The sequence below is a fragment of the Neovison vison genome, chromosome 1 (assembly GCF_020171115.1).
Source record: "Neovison vison isolate M4711 chromosome 1, ASM_NN_V1, whole genome shotgun sequence".
Classification (NCBI taxonomy): Eukaryota; Metazoa; Chordata; class Mammalia; order Carnivora; family Mustelidae; genus Neogale; species Neogale vison.
In genome coordinates, this window is record NC_058091.1 from 222,863,872 (window position 1) to 222,889,438 (window position 25,567).

The window sequence follows — 25,567 nt, forward strand, 5'->3', positions numbered from 1 at the left end:
GACCTGAGCTGAAGGCAGTCACTTAACCAACTGAGCCACCCAAGTGCCCCAAATCTTGCATTTCTTGATTGAAGGTATAAGTAAGAGTCCATTGCCAACAAATTATAATATTTTAAGATTTGGAGCATGGATTCTATAAATGAAAAAGAAACCTAGGTTAGAAATACAGACATACATTCCTGGGGAATCAGAATTCTTTTCCTTTAAACTTATTTGTCGAGAAATGTTAGCTAAGAAATTACTAGACTGGGAAGGAAAAAGTGGAAAGAAGAAAATACTTCCTGTTTTGATTTCCTTTACTGGAAAAACAAATAAATGAATAAGTTATATTTATTTGGTTAGTTACAGTTCTAAGTGTTCCTCTTTATGACATACTGAATATTCTTCTCTGTTTTCAGCATGTAGGTTGTGATAATATTTTGGGATCTGATGCTAGGGAAGATAGATGTCGAGTCTGTGGAGGAGATGGAAGCACATGTGATGCCATCGAAGGGTTCTTCAATGATTCGCTGCCCAGAGGAGGTGAGTGTGTAGAGAGAACTCTTCTTCACACCTCTGTTGTCCTGGGAATAGCCAAAACAGTTGATTTCTTTCCCACCCCCTTTAAAAATTTTTTTTTATTTAGGCAGGCAGTGTTTTTTCCCCAAGTTGCTTTTAGTCTCTTAAATATTAAATATTGATCCATGTAAGATATTTTAAGAAAATATTGTTCCCTTTCTACTTGACTTCATTTAGCCATGTTTCCCTCGGATCTGAATTCCCACAGAGCACTGATGGGAGGAGCATGTGTTGAGGAAAAAAAAACATGAACCAGTATTATACATGTTGAGGCTTTAAAGACTATCTTGAGCTAGTTTAGAGAAAAAGAAAAATACTCTAGATGTGTTCATGAACCCAAAGGGGAATTTGCTCATATTGCATAATTTATAAAGTACTAAGTCAAAGAAAGATTTGAAGAACAAGGAAACTTATTACTGAATGGTTACTAAACACTCATTTTCTGACCAAAGCTGCTCATGCTGCTTATTCCTGGCTATCTTCTGTGTTTCAGGCTACATGGAAGTAGTTCAGATACCAAGAGGCTCTGTTCATATTGAAGTCAGAGAAGTTGCCATGTCGAAGAACTATATTGGTGAGTAGCATATTTTGCTAGATTTTTAAAAATTACTGAGGAAAAGCAACACATTATCTTGAAGGAAAACAATATTGCTTGGATAGAACACTTTCATGGTAAAATCAAGTTTTATAAGACCACACTGAAGAGCTAAACAAAATTAGTGGTTTATAACTTACTCTTCACTGGGTTAGTTATTTGATTTTTTGAAAATCAATTTTAATGAGATATTTATATATGACAAAATGCATTTATTATAAGTATACATTTCAGGGGTGCCTGGATGGATCAGTTGGTTAAGTATCTGCCTCTGGCTCAGGTCATGATCCCAGGGTCTTGGAATCGAGCCCCACATCAGCTCCCTCCTTTGTGGTCTCCCTCTGTGCTCTCTCTCACTCTATCTCTAAGCAACTAAATAAAATCTTTTAGAAAAAAGTAAGTATACATTTCAAAGAGTATTGACAATTATATATACATAGAAGTTATAATATATAAATATATAAATAACATAAGTATTAATTACTATAAATACATGAATTATTACTTTAAATATATATTACTATATATAAATCTATTTATATATAGATATACACCACATATTTTTATATTTATATATTTATGTATATATATAAAACACCACAGCCAAGACACAGCATTTCCAGGACATTCTCTTATTGGCCTTTGCAGTCAATTTCCCTCAAACTCAGCCTTAGGTAAACACTAATTTCTTTTCGGACATTATGTATTTTATTTTTAGTTGTTCTGAAATTTCACATGAATGGGACCATAAAGTCTGTACTCTTATGTCTGGTTTTTTTTTTCACCCAGGATGTTTTTGAGATTTATCTACATTTTTGAGTAATAAGTTGAGTATATTTAAGTTCACACCTTTATATTGCCAAGTAATTTTCCATTGTGTGGACATACCATAATTTGTTTATCAACTCACTTGATGGATATTTGAGTCATTTACAGTGTTTGACTCTTATGAATACAGCTTCTTTGAACACTTAGAGACAAACATTGTGTAGACATATATTTTCATTTCTTATGGATAAAATCCTAAGAGCAAAATGGCTGGGTCATATGGTATGTACATGTTTAATTTTATAAGAAATTACTAAACTGTTTTCCAAAGTGGTGGTTATCATTTATATTCCTACAAGTACTGTAGAAGAGTTTTGGTTGCTTTATATTCTTGTTAATACTTGATATTGTTGACCTTTTATTTTACTTTTTTTAAAGATTTCATTTACTTATTTGAGAGAGAGAGAGAGCTTGAGAGGGGAGAAGATCAAAGGGAGAAGCAGACTCCCCATGAAGCTGGGAGCCTGATGTGGGACTTGATCCTGGGACTCCAGGACTATGACCTGCACAGAAGGCAGTCACTTAACCAACTGAGCCACCCAGGCGCCCTATTGTTGACCTTTTAAATTTTACCCTTATAGGTATCTTTTTTTGTGAAGTGTCTCAACAAATATTTTGCCTAGTTTAATTTTTTTTCTCTTAATCGAATTAGGAGTTCTTTGTATATTTTAAATACATGTCTTTGCTCAAATATATATTTTATGAATATCTTTTTGAGGTCAGTGGCTTTTTTATTCCTTTTCTTAATGGGTCTTTTGATTTTCACAAAATCGAATTTATTAATTTGTTTATAGTTTATGCTTTTTTGTCTTGCCTTAGAAATTTTGCCTTCCCCAAGGTTGCAAATATTGTCTTCAATGTTTCTTCAAGAAATGATAGTTTTAGGGGGCGCCTGGTGAGCTCAGTTTAAAAAGTTTAAAAAGTGTCTGACTCTCGGTTTTGGCTCAGGTCATGGTCTGAGGATTGTTTTGGCTCAGGTCATGGTCTGAGGATTGTTTTGGCTCAGGTCATGGTCTGAGGATTGTGAGATGGAACTCTGCAACTGGCTCCACAGTCAGCACAGAATCTGGTTGAGATTCTCTCCCTCTCCTCCCTTCCCTTCAGCCCCTCCCTTCTCACTCATGCTTACTCTATCCCTCTCTCTCAAACTGAAAAAACAGTGAATTACAGTTTAGCTTTTATATTTAGATATATGACCCATTTTGAGTTCTTATATAAGGTATAAAGTAAGGGTTCAGTTTGTTTGTTTGTTTGTTTTCATATAGATATTCAGTTACCATAGCACCATTTGTTGAAAAGGCCATCATTTGGGGTGCCTGGCTGGCTCAGTGGGTTAAAGACCATCATTTCCCCCATTGAATTACCTAGACATTTCTGTTAAAGGTCATTTAAACATGAATGTATGGGTCTCTTTTTGTTCCCTTCCATTGATATATATATATAGGTATCTTCCTTAAATCAAAACTATGTTGTATTAATTAATAAGAGTTTTCTAGTAGAATTCCAAAATAGGAAGCATTGGGTTTTCAAATTTGTTCTTCTTTCTCAAAATAATTTTTGCATATCTAGGTCCTATACATTTCTGTATGCAGTTTAAAATAAACTTGTCAATTTCTGCAAAAAGAGATTATATGGACTGTGTAGATCAATCTGGGGAGAACTGGTATCTTAAAGATAATATCTTCCAGTACACAAAAAGATTTACCTATATATTTATTTAAGTCTTTATATTTGTTCACCAGTGTTTATTTTTCAGTGTATGGGTCTTGCACCCATTTTTTCTTAAATCTACCTTTAAATATTTCATGCTTTTTGATGTTATTATAAATGGTATTGATATTTTAATTTCATTTTTGAAAGATTTATTGTTATGTAACAATACAATTGCTATCTTTTTGTATTGATCTCATGTCCTGTGATTCTTTCAATCCATGAGAGTGGAATATCTTTTAGTTTGTGTTCTTTTCAGTTTCTTTCACCAATGTTTTATAGTTTTTTAGAGCACAGGTCTTTTACCTCTTTTGTTAAGATTATTCATGGGTATTTTATTCTTTCTGATGCAGTTGTAATTGGGATTGTTTTCTTTCTTTTTTTTTTTTAAATATCTTATTTATTTATTCATCGGGGGTGGGAGGAGGCAGACTGGCAGAGGAGGATGCAGGCTCCCCACTGGGCCGAGAGCCTGATATAAGACTTAACCAACTGAGCTTAACCAACTGAGCCACCCAGGCATCCCTGGGATTGTTTTCTTAATTTCTCTTTCTGCTACTTTGTTATTGCTGTATAGACACACTACCAATTTCCGGGTATTAATTCTGTATTCTGCAACTTTACTGAATTCTTTTATACTTCTGATAGTTTTTTGGTGGAGTCTGTAGGATTTTCTATATATAGTATCATGTCATCTGCAAACAATGACACTAACTTCTCAGCTTAAGAACAACTGATTCAAAAGTTTTATGAGTTTTCCAGTTGTTTACTGTTGGAGGGCAAGTTCAATACCAGTTATCTCAACATGGAAAGAAGTAGAAATTCTTATTATTTGATATTTGATCCTTTAAGACAAATTTAGACTCTTCAGAAACCTCTAGCAAGACCTGGATGAGTTCTTATTCCCTTGGAAATATCCCCTTGCTTAAATATTTTTAAAGATAAGACCACATCTAGAATGTTTCTTTAGATGGAACATTAGTATTATCAGGCTCTTCCTTCCTTTATTTAAGAAAACCTCTTTATTAGGTCACGTGGGTGGCTCACTCAGTTAGGTGTCCAAACTCTTGCTTAAACCTCAGGTCATGATCTCAAAGGTCATGAGATCAAGTCCTGTGTGGGACTCCACACTGAGTGGGGGAGTCTGCCTGGGGTTTCTCTCCCTCTGCTCCTACCCCCACTCTCTCTCTCACTCTTCCTAAAATAAATGAGTAAATTAAAAAAAAAAACACCTCTTTATTTTTATGCCATAATTTTGGATTCTTTTCCACATCAAAAGACTAAAAAATAAGAATCCTAATATCAGATTTTTCCCTTTGATAATGCTCTGTCTATAAAGTCACATCTTCCTCCCTTATTCATTCGTTTTTAAATACTTTGTGTTTTTCTGAATTTATTATAGTACAAGCAAAAGCGAGTTAAGATCTTTTCATTAAGTAGTTGAAAAAATAGAAAGTGAGAGTTAAAATTGAAGGAGAATTCAGAGCTACTGGTGGTGGGTGGAGGAGGCTTGTTTTAATTTTTGTTTTCAATATTTCATATCATACAGTCTCAGATGTCCTTATATAGCTAAAGTACTTTCAATGTGTTAAGTGACAGAAAACTAGTTGACAAATCCCAAAAGATTAGTTAGACTTATTTTTGACAATTAAATGAATTTTCTCAACATATCTGGAGTCAAGAAAGTACAAGTAACTTGCCAGGCAGACAGGGTTGGGGGTATGGAAATGGTATATAATATTAAGGACAAGTGGTAGAGGTCCAGAGAGTCAGAGACTCTATGTGCCATGACCTTTTTAGTGCTTTTGAGCTGCTTGTTCATCTGGCCTGAGAAAATTTTGTGTGTGTGTTTTTTAAAGGTTTTTGTTTTTGGTTTTTTGGTTTTTTAAGTGTACATGCATGCACAGGTTGAAGGGGAGAGGGAGACAGAGAGAGAAGACTCTCTGCTGAGCATGGAGCCCTATGTGGGGTTTGATCTCACAACCCTGAGGTCATGACCTGAGCGAAACCAAGTCAGATGGTTAGCCAACTGAGCCACCCAGGCACCCCTGTGATATAAAGGTTTTGAAGAAGCTAGTATGTTAACAAAAAATTATGCTGACATGTTTGTCATTGTCAAAGTATGATCATTATTATTAAAATTATCATCATCCTATTTATTTATGGGAGTTTTTTTATAGTAGTGCTAATAGTCCTTTTTCTTATCACATATTTATAAAACTTTTTTAATAAAAATTTTTAATACTTTTCTACAGATGTTTAAAAAGTTATGCATGCATATTTATTAAGCTTATTCTTTATAGTTTGTGAGGTATTTTTTTGCCATGCTTAGAAAACCTTTCCAGGGTGCCTTGGTGGCTCAGTGGGTTAAGCCTCTGCCTTCGGCTCAGGTCATGATCTCAGGGTCCTGGGATCAAGCCCCACATTGGGCTCTCTGCTCAGCAGGGAACCTGCTTCCCCCTCTCTCTCTGCCTGCTGCTCTGCCTACCTGTCATATCTCTCTCTCTCTCTCTCTCTCTCTCTGTCAAATAAATAAATAAATAAATCTTTAAAAAAAAAAAAAGGAAAGAAAGAAAACCTTTTCATACCCTAATATTACTTTTTTAAGTTCTTCCATATTTTCTTTCTAACATTTTATTATTTAACTATGTATACATTTAAATATTTACCCATCTGGCATTTATTCTTTCTCTCTTTTTTAAATTTTGTTTTTATTCAGGTGAAATTGATATAATGTAGAATTTAATAATTTTTAAAAATATTTTATTTATTTATTAATTAAAGATTTTATTTATTTATTTGACAGAGAGATCACAAGTAGACAGAGATGCAGGCAGAGAGAGGGGAGGAAGCAGGCTCCCTGCTGAGCAGAGAGCAGGATACTGGCCTCTATCCCAGGACCCTGAGATCATGACCCTGAGCCGAAGGCAGAGGCTTACACCACTGAGCCACCCAGGCGCCCTATTTATTTATTTTGAAAGAGAGAGTATACAGGGAGAGGGGCCAAAGGGAGAGAATCTTAAGCAGGCTCTGTGCTGAGCACGGAGCCCGGTATAGGACTCAATGTCAGGACTCTAAGATCATGACCTGAGCTGAAATCAAGAGTCAGACACTTAACTATGTCACCCAGGTGCCCTGGGTTTATTTCTTCACTGTTTGGCTCCATTTTTCTGTCTGTCTGCATGCCAGTACCACAAGTCCACTTCATCTCATATTCATGTAATTATAATTTTAAGTTTTAGGCAAGAAAGTCTGCTCCCTACTCTTACTGTCATCCCCAATTATTGCTTTTCTTATAGTTTCCCTTGCTAGTTTCATGTGTTTATTCCTCCAGATAAAACTTTCATTTCTTTTTATTACTATCATCAATAAATACTTAACATCTTCTTGGCATTCACATACAAAATTACATGTTAATTTGTACTTAAGCAAATGGCCAAGAATCCTATCTCCAAGTGGAAATGAATTGGATACTCATTGTACACTCCAGTGCAGTTAATAAGTGACATTGTGGTAAATAAAGTTTTACATTTTTAGATAGACTTTTTTTTTTTTTTTTAGCTTTGAAATCTGAAGGAGATGATTACTATATTAATGGTGCCTGGACTATTGACTGGCCTCGGAAGTTTGATGTTGCTGGGACTGCTATTCACTACAAGAGACCAACTGATGAACCAGAATCTTTGGAAGCTCTAGGTCCCACCTCAGAAAATCTCATTGTCATGGTAAATGTGTCTTTGCCACTTAACTTTTTCCATTTGTGATCTGCCTTTTGAGGTACAGAGGGGCAGGCTTTATTATCTCTGTTTTACAGGTGGTGATATTAAGGTTAATAAAGGTAAAATGATTTACCCAAGGGTATCAAATCTGTGTAAGGTTAAGGCCATATTGCTCCTTCCATATGACTGATCTTTTCAATGCCTGCTTAAATAGTATTTTTATAACCAAACAAGGCGTTTAAGAGAAATGATTCTAAATTACCCATGAAAATAGGAGGAGAAAATTCAATATCATTCTGTGTGTTCTACAGGTTATCTTAAATTTCCTATAAGACTTACTTTATGACATTTTCTTCTTCAAAAGAAATAATAAATATTTGAATGAAGCCTCATTGTATTTTAATTATCTTCACCAGTTGTTTTCAATGGCAGGTTCTGCTTCAGGAACAGAATTTGGGAATTAGGTATAAATTCAACGTTCCCATCACTCGGACCGGCAGTGGAGACAATGAAGTTGGCTTTTCATGGAATCATCAGCCTTGGTCAGAATGCTCAACTACTTGTGCTGGAGGTAAGACACACACTAGGCAGCCCACCCAGAGGGCAGATGGAAAGCAAAACATATTCTGAGCTATGCTTTGTGTTTGCTGAAGAAGCTAATTGGAAACATTTCTTGCAGGTTTGCTTCAAGCTGTAATTTAGCAAAAGAAACTTTGCTTTAATTATATTATATTCCATTTGTTTTTAACCTCATGTAATTTGTACAGATTTGTTGGTAAAATACATCTTGGCACAATGAGTGTCTCTGCTGGTGCTTCTCCCAAGACTATCTTGAAGGTGGGCTGTTTGCTTTTCGTGAACACATTCTTGGTAAAGAACATCATGAGTTTTAAATAAGAAAATGAGCAAGAATCAGACGGCACAGATTCAACTTCTTGTAATGGGGGATGAGAATGTATGTCTGTGTGCTTGTGTGTTTGTGTTTGTGTGCTTGTGTGTTTCCCACAAACCTGTTCAAACTCCCTTCTCCAGCCATCACAGTTAAGGGGCTATATACTGGGATACTACGATAACTCCTGGTGTCTGGGTCTCTGGGTTAATGGTGTATGCTGACCCCATTATAGTCCCTCAGAGAGGTAGCTGCTAGGCGGTGGTTGGTGATGTGTTGGTTGTCCCATGTGCGTTTTTCATGGGTGCCTTTTCCCCACAATTTACTCTATTCCTAATCCTCCTCCCTCTAGTGGCCACCAATGCAATTCTTTACCTCTGGCTGGGAGAGCAGGACAGTTGGCTTCCTTCAAAGCCAACACCCTTGCTGCTGCATGGACTGGTGAGTAGAAGTGCTGTGCAAGCAGCATCTTCCTTCTCTCTGGAGACTAAATGCATCGCCTCCACCGTACACCTTGGTCCCAATAGGCAAGGAAACAAACCTATCCCTCAGGCCTAGGCTTGCTTAGAGCACATCACCATTCCAAAAGCAAAGATTCATTTTGAATAGTGATATTTAGAACGGGAGAAATAGAAATAAGGTGAATCATCCCATTTTACCCCATTTCAATGTATTAACTATTTTCCCTTTCTAAACTGCTCAGAAACATATGATTGGACATGGCCTTTACCCTATCTTGTCTTGTACTCATTGAATTTCTAAAGTCCTCTGATTCTTGAGGCTCGAGTATTTTCACGAAATGATTATTATATAATATTCAGTATTTTTAGAATCATTCACAAATAAATCATTGATTAGCTACTCCAACTTTAGTAGTAAACATGATATAAAACATCAAAAAAGCAAATTAATAATACTGTCTTGTCCTGTGTGAAGTGTCATGAAATATGGTTATATATAATTTGTGGCATATTTTATTTTTTAAAAGATTTTATTTATTTACTTGACAGAAAAAGAGAACACAAGTAGGCAGAGAAGCAGGCAGAGAGAGAGGGGGAACTAGGCTCCCCGCTGAGCAGAGAGCCCAATGCAGGGCTCAATCCCCAGACTCTAAGATCATGACTTGAGCCAAAGGCAGAGGCTTAACCCACTGAGCCACCCAGGTGCCCCAATTTGTGGCATATTTTTAAAAGATCTCTAATTCCAATCCATTTTATGTGTGAAATGGCTAGTGATTTATAATGTAAAGTTATTAAAACTGTAAGACATTGCTATATATTTTAATAAAATAAAGGATATTTGAAACTAATTGTTCAAATGAATGCCACTGTATTATATTTTAGTGGCATTTATACATATGTATTTCTTGTTCCAATTAAATTTATTTTTATTCAAGCTACAAATTAACTTATCTCTTTCACATACCAAAAAAGAAAAAAAGCCTTCAGGACAACAGTACATACATAATTCAGGCTCTGAAGTATAAGGTAGAATAAAGTTATTAAGGAAGAGTCAAAATAAAGTTAGGAAATCTAATGAGGAAAGTCTAAATGTTGAGGATGATTAGCTTGGAGAAGGGAAGGCTGAGGGAAAGTATATTAGTATCTTGAAGTCTATGACAGAATGTTGAATGAGAAATTCTTAGTGCCTGTACGTCTTTGTACTAAAAATTGCTATATTTGGGGATGGTTTAGATACAGTGTTTCTGAGGCCAAGGAGGGATTAAGTGAATTCTCAGTGTTCCTTCTAACCCTATGATTCTTTTGTTCAAAAAGGAGAGAGCCTGACAAATAGGGCAGGTGTTAGGCCCATGAGAACTGAATTTAGAAGAAAAGCTGTAATTTTATTAAAGATATATGAAAAATCTAAAGGAGTGTTTTCCATAACACTCGCATTGGGAAATCATCATATAAAAATGATTTCTTGTGGTAGAGAATAAAATATAAAGAAAAGCAAGGAAAGAGAAAACCCTCGGGAAGGAGAATTTTCTCTGTTGTTCTCTGTTCTGGAGCTTACTGATTGTAGATATTTGAGGTGGTTCTTGAAATTGGAATTTTGCTCAGTTGTACATGATTATGACAACAGGCATGAGGCAGTTTCGAGGCCATTGTCTTTTTTGGAAGAGAGATGTATAGTGCTTGGAAGTCGGCAGGGATAGTGTGAATAGCTGCCATTCAGGTGGCTTGGTAAATGGTTCTCAAAGTGTGGCCACTGCACTGGTAGCATCAGCATCACCTGAGAATTTATTAGAAATGCTACTTTGGGGACCCGATCTCAGATCTACAGAATAGAACATCTGGGTGGGCTTCAAAAGTCTGTTTTAAATAGCTCTCCAGGTGATTGTGATGCTTGCTCAAGTTTGAGTACTAATGGTTTGGTTGACAGAGAAACTGAAACCTGGAGACATGGAATCTCTGTCCTCCTCACTGACATCTGTGCATCTCTCTAGACTCACTCTGCACCTAGAACAATACCTAGAGTACATTGGGTACTCAATAAATATTTATAGATGAGTGGGAGAGCAAAAGGAATTAACTATTTTGGCAATTATTTACCTGTGCTAGTTTTTTCCAGTGTAGGAAGTAAGAGTTTAGAATTGTTGATTTTCTTAGGAGGTACAGCAGTTTTTAATTGGGATAAAGTCAGTACTTAATTGGGATATTTCACTCTCATCTTTCCAGGGCAGTGCTAGGTGTCTTGAGGACACCAGAGTTTTTTAAAATGGAAAAAGAGAAAACAAGAAAGATCTCAAAGAACTCTCTGTTGCAATCTCACAAGACTCTGCAGTGATCTCACCTATTACTCTCCTGCATATGTTTTATTAGTGGCAAATAACAAACTCTGAGTTTGGGAGCAATGCTGATAGCTTTCTCTTATGATATCTCTTAAGATAAGAAGTTTTGAGATTGTTTTTCTGTTGCTTAGCAGACCCAATGACAAATCTTATGCTGCAGGAAATATTGCTGGTGATTCAGTCTAAGTAATGGTCTTTTCTCTGAGTAAGTGATGAAACACTTCCGTAGCCTGAATAAGAACATTGAGATGCTGTGGGGTGTTGTCTTTAGGATAAATGTGATTTTTAAGATACAGTTGTGATTCTTCCTCTGAGAGACATGCAGGCCCAATGAATTAAAACGTGACTATTTTCTGAACCACTGTTAACTCCTACTAGAGTTCTGTTTCTTTATTCCTTATCCAGAGTGTTATATGCTCTGTGATTTATCTGATTCTCAAATTTATATACTACCACTGGATTCATGATTAATGTGTTAATTGATAAAGCTTGGCTAGGTAAAGAGAATTATATTATTTTTGAAAACAAAGCTTTAGAAATTTTTTCAAAGTGGTAATTTAGGCCACTGTGTCTTTGCACTGCAACTTTTAAAGTTTCAAATAACAAATACTGAATATTTTCCTTTGATATTAGTCATACATGCTCACTTTTTACTCACTTTGGCTGGATATGTGGTCCTCAGATTTTAACATCAGAATTGCCTGGATGTCTTATTCAAATAAGATTGCTAGGTTCTGCTCCCAATTTCAGATTCAGTAGGTCTGGGATAGACCCCAAGAATTTGCACTTATGAGGTGTCCAGGTGATGCTGGTGCTAGTGGTTCAGGAACCATGCTTTGAGAAACACTGGGTTAGACACTTAGATTTCATAAAGTAAATGCCTATTAAAACAAAGTAGCAAATCATTTAGGTAATAATCCATATTACAGTTATAATCTACATCACAGCTAGTCTTTTTAATGATAAATGGCTCTATAGCTCAGCTACATAATACTAAATAAAATGTTATAGTTTATAGAGCATTTTCTGGTACTCTGTTACATTTGATCATCATCAACAGCACTGTGAGCCTAGGCATTGCTATTATTATCCCTATTTTGTACACAAAGCCCAAGTGAGGTAACTTCCTAAAATCAAGACTTAGAAATTAAGTGTTTAGTGATTTTTTTTAAATGTAGCAGTCTCTCTTAATAAATATGGTCCTTTACCTTGAACAGAGCATTTCCACCAGTTGATAGCCTCCATAGAGCAACATGATAAATCCCTACTAAAAAAAAAAAAATCTCCTTCACTAGTTTGAAATTTTATTTTTTCAAATGCTTTGCCTAAAGCCAGTGCTTCTTAATTTTGGTTGTACATTGGAATCACCTGGAGAACTTGGAAAAAATTCTGATGATGATTGGGCCCGCACCCCGGAAGTTCTGATTTAATTTGTCAGGAATGTGGCCTGGGCATCAGATTTTTTAAAACTCCCTAGGTGATTCCATCATGCAGCCAAGGTTGGGAAGTCCTGCCATTGAGGCTGATGGAAAGAGTTTTAGTATTCAGATAATTTGCATTCAGATACAAATGCCATTAGTAGTATTAACTCACATTTCTGTTGCTAATTAGCTACTAGTTAAATAATGCAAATATTAACGAGATTTATTTATAAGTATTTGGGGTGGAAAAGTGGAATAGGACATCAGCATAGGGAATGAAAAATGTAGTAGGATGCCAATTAATTTTATAATTTTGTTTAGTGTGGCCATCAGCCTTGGACATGCCTTTAGAAAGCTCTTTTTCAGTTTATTTACATGCTCTCTTTACCTGATGGATCACTTATAAGCATCTAATCAATGCTTTTGAAACTGACTGAAACTATTAAGTATTGTTTCTTAACCTTTTCACTAAGACCTAGTGAAATTGTGCTAAATCCAAAGTTCTCCCTCTAATTTCAAATTTCTGTGGTACTTAAGGGAGTTACAATGAATAAGTGGTTATAAACTCAACCAAGTTTAATTTAAACACACAAGTCAGAGGCAAATGGCTCCTGTTTTAACTCACCATTTGGGAAAAATGATAACTTTTTTTTTCTCTTTGTGACATGGTTCTAGAGGAAGTCATCTATTGTTTTGGAAATTTTGTTTCATTAGGAAATGAGTTTTTGCAAAATGCAGCAGTATTCATGATAATTTCCTTCTCTACTGGCTGGCTGTGCTCTCATTTCCAACCATTTAAACCGTTCTCTTCCTCCCTCACCCCTCCTCTTACCTGATGCAACCCATAGGCTTTAAAGCAAAGCTTTGCAAAGCTAATTAACTGAGAGTCACTGCACTGTGGCGTTCAAGTTTGTACCTGTTCTGTTAAAAAGAAAGTCTTAAGAATGCTTTATTTGTGATGCAAAGAAAAGTCAGAAATACATGAATATTTTACATGTATTTTTTTAAATTTATGCTCTAAATATAGTCTTTGGCCTGCAATTGCCTCTTTTGATACCGGCTGATTATTTTCTCTAAATTTTTTTTTCTAAGGTTTTCTTTATCTTTGTATAGAAGTACAAAAACTGCATAGAAAAGAACTCAATTTTGTCAGGTTTCTGCTGACAAATTTTGGCATCTCTTTGTTGAACATTGCCTGGCAGCTCAGAGAGAAAAAGATAAGTTAAAACTATAGTTATATTGAGAGGGAGAAGGGAGAAGACAGTTTTATTTTTAGAGGCAATTTTTATTTGATTTGATTTATATATATATATATATATATATATATATATATATATACAGATTTTTTTCATATATATATACTATGGGGTTATTCGGGAATGTTTCCAATCAATTGTTTTTGACCACTTGATTTTATCATTAGTTTTTATTTTACGTTTACCTAGCCTGATTAATTTTTCTTGTATGTTTCATGCTTATTTAGATGCTTATTTTTTTTCTTTTTCTTTTTCTTCCCTGGATGTCATCTTAGGCTGTGTGTTTGTGTGTGTGTGTGTATGTGTGTGCGTGAATAACATACAAACTTAAAAGATATTCTGTGTGTTTCTTCTGTCTAGCTAGGACAAAATTTTTTTTTAATTCACTCTTTTTGTGATTTCACCTGATTCATCTGGATTCTTACACATATTGGAGCTGGTTTCTATTCTTTAATATTTTTAGGATGCTTTATATAGTTTCCGACTACTATTTTGCATTTTCCTGATGTAGGCCCATGTTTTTGGTTTTTTTTGGTGAAATGCGCATTTTATTTTATTTTATTTTATTTTTTCCAATTTATTTATTTTCAGAAAAACAGTATTCATTATTTTTTCACCACACCCAGTGCTCCATGCAATCCGTGCCCTCTATAATACCCACCACCTGGTACCCCAACCTCCCACCCAGCCCATGTTTTTCAAACTGTATCACGGTGCCCCAGAATACTGCAGCAAATTCACAAAAGATACAGCAGAATGTTCTACGTTTTTGACGGAAACACAGTGACATTGGTCATGTACCACAGCAATTATTACTAAGTTGTTTGGACCTAACTACTTAATAAGCAAAACTCTTCGTTTTTGTTTTCTTTTTTTCTGCCTAAGAGGGCTGTGAAAAAATTACTGAGACATTAAGGGTGTCATGAACCAGGAAAGTTTGAGAACTCTAGATTTAAGGTAAAATGAGTGCCATTAAAGTAGATAAAAATTAGTCATCTCCCTTTCTTCCAATAGATGTTGAAATTCATTTCATAAAAGGAAAAAAATGCCTATAAACTCCTTAATCAGGGTGCTGGTGATGTTCAGAATTTAAAACCAGAGCCTCTTCTGTGCTTCCAGTTAAGGAAGTAGAAGTCTTGAATACTATGTAAACCTTTCCTTCATATTTGCATTAAGTTTTCCTTCTTTTGTGTCCTGAGTATGTTTCCTTCCCCCATCTCTGTTAGTTCAGTTTAAGATTGGTGGGTGATTAAAGCAAAGAAGAAGAAGAAGGAGAAGGAGAGGAAGAGGGGGTGGGAGAGGGAGAAAGAAAGAAAGAAAGAAGAAAAAATATCCTAAATATGTAAAAGAGAACTGATAGCGAATTTTTCTTTGTAATTAACTACCTAACAAGCTTATGTAATAATCTACACAATTCCATTTATTTTATTTTATTTTATTTTATTTTAGATTTTATCTATTTGAGAGAGAGAGCAGGAGCAGGGAGGAAAAGGTGGGGGGAAGCAGGCTCCCTGCTGAGTAGAGAGCCCAATGTGGGGCTCAATTCCAGGACCTTGGGATCATGACATGACCCTAAGGTAGATGTGTAACTGACTGAGGCACCCAGGCATCCCTACACTATTCCGTTTATTAAGACATAATTTTCAAGTTATTTTAATAAATCTGTCATGCAGATTGTTTTGGCCTGTTTAAAAAGTTGGATATTTCTACATTGTTTCTATGGAATATATGTTATATATTTCATTTTTGAAAATGACACAACACAAGAATAATGTGCACTTAAAAGTACAGCAGTTTGGGGTGCCTGGGTGGCTCAGTTGGTTAAGCGTCTTTGGCTCGGGTCATGATCTCAGGGTCCAAGGATTGAGTTCCACACCAGACTCCCTGCTTAGTAGTGAGCCTGCTTCTCCCTCTCCCCCTGCTCATTCTCTCTCTCTCTCTTTCAAATAAATCAAATCTTCAGGGGAAAAAAAGGTATAGTTATTCCATTATAACAAAACAATTTTAAAATTGTAAAGGTAATTATTAGAAAAAATATAATACAATCTTTAGGCTTATACTAATACCTGACTGAAAGAAAACATCTCTCATAGTACCAGATAAAACAGGTAAATGCCTTACATTTTCACAGATGTCCTTTTAATTTCTTCACTAATTCTAAAATACCGAACATCTTTTTTAAAAGATTTTATTTTCGAGGCTCCTGGGTGGCTCAGTGGGTTAAGCCTTCTGCCTTTGGCTCAGGTCATGATCTCAGGGTCCTGGGATCCAGCCCCGCATAGCGGGGAGCCTGCTTCCCTCTCTCTCTCCGCCTGCCTCTCTGCCTACTTGTGATTCTCTTTGTCAAATAAGTAAGTCAATAAATCTTTTTAAAAAATTATTTTTAAGTAAACTCTACATGCAACTTGGGGCTCAAACTCACTACTCTAGGATTCAGAGTCATAGGCACTACCAACTGGGCCAGCTTGGCACCCCAAGCTACCTAACATTTTTTAAATCACTAATAATGGTCAATTCACACTATTAATGAACTGACAGAATGTGCTTCAAACAAACAAGTGTTTTCAGAGTCTTTTATAGACACAATAATAATATGTAATATGTATTACAGCTTATAAAGTATACACCATAATTTTGATACAAATTCAGAGTGGAGGAGCCCCAAAATGGGGCAGAGAGAAGAAAACAAAATCCAATTGTTTTTCAAGATTCAAAGTAGAACTGATTGAAATCAAGTATGAAAGACATAAAAAGGTCAAATCTTATAACTAAGTGTACTTCTCTTTGATTTAGGACTTATCATCCATAAGTTACTTTCAGATTTAAGTAAAAAATAACAGATGGAAATTTTAGTTTGAATAATTAGGAGCACTTTACTCATTGCCATTTATTTCCCTTTGAAGAAATATAGTTATATAGTTAGTTCTTAAGGAAAATTCCCTGCAAAAAATCCTTCTGTTTGAAGTTACACAATGTACTATTGTTTGAAACTATGAGTGTCATTTTACATTTGATTCCTGTATACACCAACTTAGACATAAAATAGATCACTGTGATATTTTTAATAATACAAGCCCCTCATAAAAAGTGACTTGGGTTTAGAAAAATAAAGATTTATATTCATCTGTGTTTGCTGTTCCCAGATTTATTCTTTGGTCTTTGAAATGTAAAATAGTTGTAGGACTAGACAAGCTCTATCATTGCTTTGCATATGGCTTTTCCCTATTCACCTCTCCGGTATCCCCTTCTTTTAGGTCATTTTCAATGTTGGGAAGTAAGAGTGCCCTGTAATATATGGGTTTAGCTGTGCCAGGCATCATAGCAGGGCATCTGTGAACATCTCAGCTCTGGATAGCCTTGTCTCTGTAGCCCTCAATGGCACTGGCTCAGTTATCATACATGGCCTGAAGAAGAGCAACTGCCCTAGGCAACTCATGCTCTTGGTTGGTTCACACTTCTGGAGGAAATGTTTGCTCATTTGTTTGTCTATAATAATTATTTCTATTTACCTTTTTACTTAAGCATGTGGCTTCTCTTATACAGTACACTTAAAATTGTTTTTTGAATTCTCCGGTGCATTTTCAATATCATTTAAGCTTTCTAACTTCTTTTAAAAAGTCTTACATATGAAAGTTTGGTGTGGTAACCTGATTTTTTTTACTGTTTACTCCTGCATATTTTGGCTTGCATTTTCTCTGATGTTAGGATCTATAGCTGAAGGCAAGAAGTCTCTGTTGACCCCAACATTTCCCCTGGTGCTATTTTCCTTCCTGTTTCATCTGGTTTCTATTGCTTTAGAGATTTTATTCTTCCCTAACATGACCAGGGCCTGCATACATGTTCACTCACTGAAAAACTTGGGTAAGGCTGAAAACAAAATTTAAGTGCATTCCTATTGTATTAATGATTTATGTGTCACAGGTCATGTATCACTTCACAAACATTTTGTCCTAAATAGCATTTTTAACAGTCATAAGATTATGCATCTTTCAAAATACATAAAATCCTTTTGGAAAAAAATTAAACCTTTTTATTTTGTTTTTATTTTTATTTTTTTAAACCTTTTTAAATGCAAACATCATCCCAATTTTATAGGAACTTCTGATATTACTATTCCCATGTTTTTTTATTTGAGTAAATTAGTAAGTTATACAGCTTTTTTATAACTCAAATCTGAAATATTTGCTCTTTGGTTCTAAGAAAGTAGCTGGTGCTATCTATAGTTAGAAGAACAGCCTTGGGGATGCCTAGGTGGCTTAGTCAGTTAAGCCTCTGTTCAGGTCATGATCTCAGGGTCCTGGGATCGAGCCCCATGTTGGGCTCCTCATTCAGGGGGGAGTCTGCTTCCCCTTCTCTTTGCCCCTCTCCCAACACACACTGCTCTCTCTTTCTCTCAAATAAATAAATAAAGCCTTAGAAAGAAAGAAAGAATAAAGCATAAATAAAAAGAAAATGAAGGAAGGGGAAGGGAAGGAAGGAAGGGAGGGAGGGAGAAAGGAAGAAGGAAAAGCTTCTGGGCACCTGGCTGGCTCAGCTGGTAGAGCATGTGATTCTTGATCTTGGGGCCATAAGTTTGAGCCATACATTGGGTGCAGTGGTTACTTGAAAATACAGTCTTTAAAAAAATAAAAGGAGGGGCGACTGGGTGGCTCAGTGGGTTGAGCCTCTGCCTTCAGCTCGGGTCATAATCTCGGGGTCCTGGCATCGAGTCCCACGTTAAGCTCTCTGCTCAGTGCGGAGCCTGCTTCCCCTTTCTCTCTGCCTGCCTCTGCCTACTTGTGATCTCGCTCTCTGTCCAATAAATAAATAAAATCTTTAAAAAAAAATAAAATAAAATAAAAGGAAACCTTTTCTATTGGTAATAAACTCAGCATAGTGTATAGAAGTTCAAGGTCTTCTTCTACTCTCAACATCATTTCTCTAAAATTTTTAGTAAAGTATCAAAAACAAGCTCCTATAGATCATGGAAATTTCTTTTTAGTATAATATGAGTCAATTCTTTACTGGAAACTTGCCTCTCACAAATTCCTATTTCTAGCTGTGTTCTGCCTCTTGACATGTTTACCCCCTATCATGTATATGTCTATTGGTAAGAACCCAACCATTGAAACAAGACTACAAAACTAAAGGAATGTAACAATTGTGTGTTTTCCAGACTTCTTATTCTGTAGAAAATGGGGGCAAAGTGGACGTAAAAGGGAAAGAAACTGAACAACTGAATTGTGGGAAAGAAAAGAGGAGATAATTTTCGTGAAATTTTGAATCTGGAAGAAACATTAAAAATGATTTAATTTGATTGCCTTGTTTTACCCAAGAAAGTGAAAATTTACCTTAGGTCATTTCTCTAAACTGCCCAGAACTCACTAAAAGGTATAATAACAAGAGATAGTGAAAAGGGATTTGGCTATGAAAAGAGTGCTTAAGATCACTGAAGATCAGGGAAAGAGAAATCAGACAACAGTATAACAAGATAGGAGGACTGTAAAACCAAAATGATTAGACCTGAAAATGTATTATTTTATTAGATGAGGTACTTTCCATAATATAATTATATTGGCACTTGTCTTATTTCCCCCATTTTAATGTAATCTTACTGAAGTCAAAACTATCTCACTAATTTTACCCCTTATGATAATGAAAAACCATGCCTTAGACATAGTAAGAATTAGGTGAGTTAAATTAAGTGAGACACTTTCCATGGAAGACATTCCTGTTAATATCTAATGAGTGGTAGAAAATCCCTCCAGGGAGGGGCACGTGTGTTGCTCAGTTAATTAGGTGTCTGACTCTTGGTTTTGGCTTGGGTCCTGATCTCCTAGTCATGAGATGGAACCCTGCGTGAGACTTGATATTCTCTTTCTCCCTCTCCCTTGGCCTCCCATCGCCACTCTCTCTCTCTCTCTCGCTCGCTCTCATTTTCAAATAAATAAATGATATCTTAAAAAAAGAAAAAAAAATTCTCTCTTGGGTTAGTATGATTTCAAATAAATTCAGTATGTTTATGCCCTACCCTACCTTACCATCATTAAACAGAGTCGCTGCAGAAAAATACAATATTTTAAAGTTGCAGTGTGTGTGTGTGTGTGTGTGTGTGTGTGTGCATATAATCCTGTGTTTCCTTGGAACATCTAGTTTTGCTTAGGACAGAAGGGAAGACACTGGGAAATACAGTGAAATGAAGCCTTTGAAAGATAAAAACTAGCAGGAAGCGATTCAGAAGAAGAAAGTATATGCTTGGAGCAGATAGGGACACTGGGTGCCAGCTGTTAGATCCAACGCAGATGGAGTTTACTCTGCCCTGCAAATGTGTTTGTCTGGCCAATAATCGCACAGCACAATAGCCAGATTCCATCAGTGAGAGGCAGAGCAAAGAGAATATTCCCCTTCCCCTGGCACTTGTTGCTCTTTGGATGCTATCTACAGTGAAGATTTAAATTAACATTGCTAGCTATATGCTCTACATATTTTGGTTATATGGAGTGTTGTCTTGGTTGCTAGCTACTTTAGATGCAGTGGTTAAGCAAATTGTTGTCTTAGCCACCAACGACAATTGTAGTATAAGCTCAAACATTTTGATTTTTTTCTCCCCTCTTCCTCTTCAGAAAACTGTTTCTTGGGTAGATATGATGCGCTATGCTGCTAGGTTAAGTTACCTATATGTTGGTTAGCCCATCAATCCCAGGGATGCATTTATACCTCTCTTATACCTCTCTTTTCATTATGGACTCACTCACAGGTAGTTATAGACTGCTTACTTACCAACTGAATGGTCTAAGACTGGAATCCTGAGTCTTGAGAGTAGATATGAGAAGACTTAAAAGGTCTTTCTCCTGCTGCCCCATATACCTCTTGGTTTAACAGATTTCAAGTGAACTTTAGGTGGTAATTTATGAGCATCAGGTTCCCTCCTCTCTGCTTTTAAAATGATCAACTGTTCTGTGAAAGACAATATATTGCCAAATATTTATAAAATTATTTAATTTTATGAAAAAAGAAAGAAGTGGGATATAAGAACATTGAACAGCCTATAAGAGGAATAGAGAAGGGATTGAAAAGGAGGAGAGGAAATTGAGAGGCACTATGGTCTCTGGAGCCTTTACTCGGGATTGGCCCTAGGAATGTGGCTGCTGAGCAGAAGACCCTGTGGTCTTCAGTTGAACCATCACCATCTCCGAGAGTAAGCATAGTGGTTGAAGGATTCCATCTAGACAGACTTGTAGTTCCTTGGGCTTCTATATATAACTTTCCTGGACTTTATGTTCTTTCAAAATACTAAACGCCATTTCCTGATAGAGAGTTAGAGCAGTGATACAAGTTGGGTACTCCTTCCTCTCACTGGACAGGAGAACCTTTGGTAGGAAAATAGATTATCTATAACTTTTTTAAAAAAGATTTATTTATTTATTCATTTGAGAGCATGTGCAGGGGGAGGGGCAGAGCAAGAAGAAGAGGGGAAGCCGACTCTGAGCTGAGCATGGAACATGTTGCAGGGATCGATCTCATGAGACCGGGATCATGACCTCAGCTGAAACCAAGAGCCAGTCACTCAACCCAGTGCCCTGGTCATCTGTAACTTTTAACTATTGGCTGAAAGTTAAATATTAAATATGAGATCTGATAAATTTAAACTTAGAGACTAAAATTAATGGTTATGTTTATATGTTAAGAACCATTGTATTTGATTCTTTGATAAGCAAATTAGAAACCTCTAAACATATCCACCCATTTTAGAGAGTTTTAAGTAAATATGTATTGGTAATGACATTTTGGGGTACTTAAATTTCATGGTATGAAACCATTAATTTTTTAACCATGGAAGAGAGATTATGTTAACTAAAAAACAGGTATAGAATTTGCATGCTGGTAACTTTAGATGTTTAAGAATAAAATGCAATTAGTACAGTTTTAAATTTGACCAATTATATTCCGTAAAACATCTGCATATCTCCAGGGGACATGGACACTAGATTGCTAGAATTTTGTTTTTGATTAGGCATTTCTGACTGGCCATGTGCACATTTTCTGTTTTTGCTTATAAACCGTAAGTCTTTAGATTTGAAGACACAGTGATTTTTTGTAACTGGATGTAATTATTCTCAAGCTTTGAATCAACTTCTTAGCAATGTTTTACAAATTACTTTACAATATTTATTTTGTTTTACAGATTACTTTAAAGAAGCTATATATAAGAGGCTTAATCATATAAAAGATTCTAAACTCAATCATTTTTCTTTTTGACTTAGTTGAGATTATTTCTACTTGATCTGTATTTTCTACTTTCTAAAGCTAAAAGCTTCGTTTTCCTTAGTCCCAGAGTATGTGTTTCAAAATCCATCCTAAATTAGGTGCATTGGTTTAAAGTTATCCTGTTGCTACTGATTTAAAAAGAAAAAAACAAAAACAAAAAACTATGTATCTGCCAAGTGTGGGGGTAAAAGTTGGAAGGGGATTTTTATGCTGCTAGAGGAAGATAGATCAGCATTGTCAGAAGATTTGGAATAGATTCCTGGTATAGTCAGTTCTTGAGTGTGAAATACCACAATGTCTAATAGAACATTTTAGAAGAAAATTAATACAAGATGAATGCAAGGAAAAATGCATCTTCGTGAAATATAGAGTAATTTCAGCTGTTTATTCAAGGACTTTAATTTTTACTTCATAAAAATTAGTGTTCTGAAGTTTTATGAAACTGAAGTGAACCCCCAAAATGCCCCAATTCCTAGTTTTTAAGAGGCCTGGAAGGCATGACCAAAATTAAGTCAATTTATAAATCTTAGCACTTAGTATCTTTTAACCACAGTTCCTTTTAGTGACTATTCTCTGTTGAATGAGTGAATGAATGAATGAATGAATGACTTGTCAACCACATTTCAGTGGCATGTTCAGTTTGTGTATTACGTAATTTTAAACTAATTATTGGATCCCACTAAAAAGCAAAATAGCCTTAAAAATAAAGATCCAGAACAAGGATATGAAATTATAGAAGTTTTTTATTTTGTTCCTTGTGATTTTATTTACTTTCCAAATTTTCAACAATAAATGTTATGTAGTTAAGTTTTTCAAGATACATATGTGGTTGGAATTTATCTTAGGATCAGATATAAATCTAACCTCTAATAACTAATATTTCAGCTGTGATTCAAATTATAGAGGCCTTGCTTTTACATTAAAGGCTACTTTTAAAAACTAATGTATTATAACCAAATGACATTTCTAGGGCTAATTTAAAAGAAGTAGAATTTTATCTTAACCTGTAGAAACTGAACTGATGTTCCTGACACTGATGCAAAGCAACATCAGTTTCATTTTGTAGTGTTGAAAATGTTTATTCTTTCCTGAAAAACAACCAAGTATTGAATTGAATGACAACTTTCCTATTGCAAATGTAATCAGATTTTTTATTATTAAATATAATTATCAAAGATGGGTAAACTTGTATAAGTCCTCTGTGTAAGTGAATGGTTTGAGTCCCCTCTCCAAGTATAATCATATTTGAATGGCTTTCAAAAAATGATCATGCAAACGTACAAAAACAATCCCCTACTCTCCCTAGTAGGACCAACATGTTGAACTAGGTGTATGAATATTCTGAGTCACTGTGGCAATTGGTAGTTGAATCCTATGACTAATATAGAGATTTTTGTCTAGGTGGGTCACATGGACTTAGTTATCTGCCCACTGGAAAGACACAATGGGGAGATATTATCTGATGAATATTGTGGAACATGTGTGAATGGATCACAGTGATGCCTGATGTGAATCATTCTTCCCTCAAAAATGTAAAGTTTAATAGTTGAAAAATTCCAAACTGTTGTCACATAAACTGAGATTTGGCCTATTCTAGGGGTTAGGACGGAATGAATACAACACATATTCTAAGTTATTTTGCCAGTAAGTTGTTGGCTATGTTTTAGACCCCTAAATTCAGGAAAACCTAAAAATTTATTCAAAGAGATTAGTAAAAGTCTTGGGTCACTGCAAATAGTAAAATATACCTTCTTCTACTACTCTCCACCACCACGGAGGCTCCAGGACTTAATAATTTTCCTAATCAGAGTCATAGATCTCCCTATCTTGCTTAGTTAAAAGTATGCGTAGCCTGATGTCAGAGGCACCCCACCTGCAGAATATTCAAGACTCTTAAAGGACGTTGGGGGAAGCATTGATATATGTCTTTTAAGGTGATATTTCTTTCACTGAATGATCCTATTGTACATTGATTTCCCTAATTTGATATTAAAGTCTTTACGGTATTATTAAAAGCAAATGGAAAAAAAAAATTAGCAAAACTGTGGGTTTGTGTGGGGCTACCTAGGTGTGAAGCTGTGGTTTCCTGGATACCGCTAATGCTGTTTTTATAACTCTTTCTGGGTAATTTCATTTACCTGGTTATAGAGATGAGTGGGGGATTAGAAGGGTAGTTTATGCTTTTATTTCCAATTCCAGGAGTAACGTGTTACCTCTATATGATCTGAAACATATATCATTGTTTTTAGTTTTACCTTTTCTCTGATATCTTGGTATACCTAGCTTTGCTTCTTTAGATTCCTGGACACTAAAGTAAAAATGAGCTTGCTTAAGGTCTACTCACTCAGGGATGTTTACAAATAACAGTGTGTTTGTGTGCATCTTTGTATTTTGTGAAATGTGAATAAGGTGTGGTGGATATCTTTGCCAATAAATAATAAACATATAGAATTTTACAATTCTTTTACAAACACACAGAATTTTACAAATTTTATAATGTGGCAAACAGTTCACATAGACTAATTTTTAAGACTGAGATAATAATCTTCTGAGTTATTATTTCAAGGAATATATATATAGCTGTTTGACAGTGGTATAATCAACAGAGGGCCAACTCTGTTAAAACAAAAAGACTAATGCAGTCTAAAAGAGGCCCACTGCAATCTTTAAATTCTAGACTTTGTGGGCTTTTAGAAAAATAAATCTGTAATGGAAGAAAAAGAATGAAATGTGTGAATGTAATGTGTTCTGACAAAGATTAAATTGATGGGATTCGTCCTACAAAATATCAGAAAGTAAATTTGTCCCTATTGTCTTATTTTTAAATAGATAACAATCATTGTTTTGCATTGAAATGTATAGTCTGATGACATTTTGGAAAAATAAAATTTGGTATTTTGTTTTTTGTTTTTGTTTTTGTTTTTTTAAGGTAAGCACGAATAAGAATACACAATGGGAATACTAATTGATTAAAATTACCTGAAAACAGTTATGTTTCTAAATATAAGAACAATAATTTTGCCTAAAATTGAAGTATAATGACCAGGCCTTCTCTCCTTTTTAGAGAAGCAGTCAAGTGTTTCTGGAACAGATAAGACAGCAGCGATCCAGTGAGGTTGATTCCCCAGAAGAAAACTATGCATACCTAATTTATTGGAAAGTAAACTACTCTTCAATTAATGATGTCCTCTTTTTCTCAAGGTGTTCAAAGACAGGAGGTGGTCTGTAAAAGATTGGATGACAACTCTATTGTCCAGAACAATTACTGTGACCCAGACAGTAAGCCACCTGAAAATCAAAGAGCCTGCAACACTGAGCCCTGCCCACCTGAGTAAGTAAGAGTATGAAGTGAGAATTATTTTAAGTACAAAGAGAAGAATACTTAGCTATTCATGTTTGGAAACATATTCATATGTTAGAAAAGGGGATAAAGTATTTCGGAGGGTAAAGATTCCTATTTATCCATAGATTTCAGTTATTAACCCCTTTAAAACAGGAACATCAGTAGAAACAGGAACCCCTTTAAAACAGGCACAGTGCTGGAAATTAC

General features: G+C 35.4%; 1 protein-coding gene across 2 annotated transcripts in view; it reads left to right on the forward strand.

The window, feature by feature from the left end:
* ADAMTS6 (ADAM metallopeptidase with thrombospondin type 1 motif 6) overlaps positions 1 to 25,567 on the forward strand; it is a 294,254-nt gene that overhangs the window by 232,514 nt on the left and 36,173 nt on the right. Inside the window, exons 17-22 of one of the 2 annotated variants that reach the window (XM_044268174.1) lie at positions 399 to 522; positions 1,052 to 1,132; positions 7,253 to 7,416; positions 7,843 to 7,981; positions 8,652 to 8,740; positions 25,219 to 25,348. In XM_044268174.1, the coding sequence (XP_044124109.1) occupies positions 399 to 522; positions 1,052 to 1,132; positions 7,253 to 7,416; positions 7,843 to 7,981; positions 8,652 to 8,740; positions 25,219 to 25,348 (727 nt within the window). The remainder of the gene's footprint in view (positions 1 to 398; positions 523 to 1,051; positions 1,133 to 7,252; positions 7,417 to 7,842; positions 7,982 to 8,651; positions 8,741 to 25,218; positions 25,349 to 25,567) is intronic. The other variant, XM_044268162.1, reaches the window with a different exon arrangement.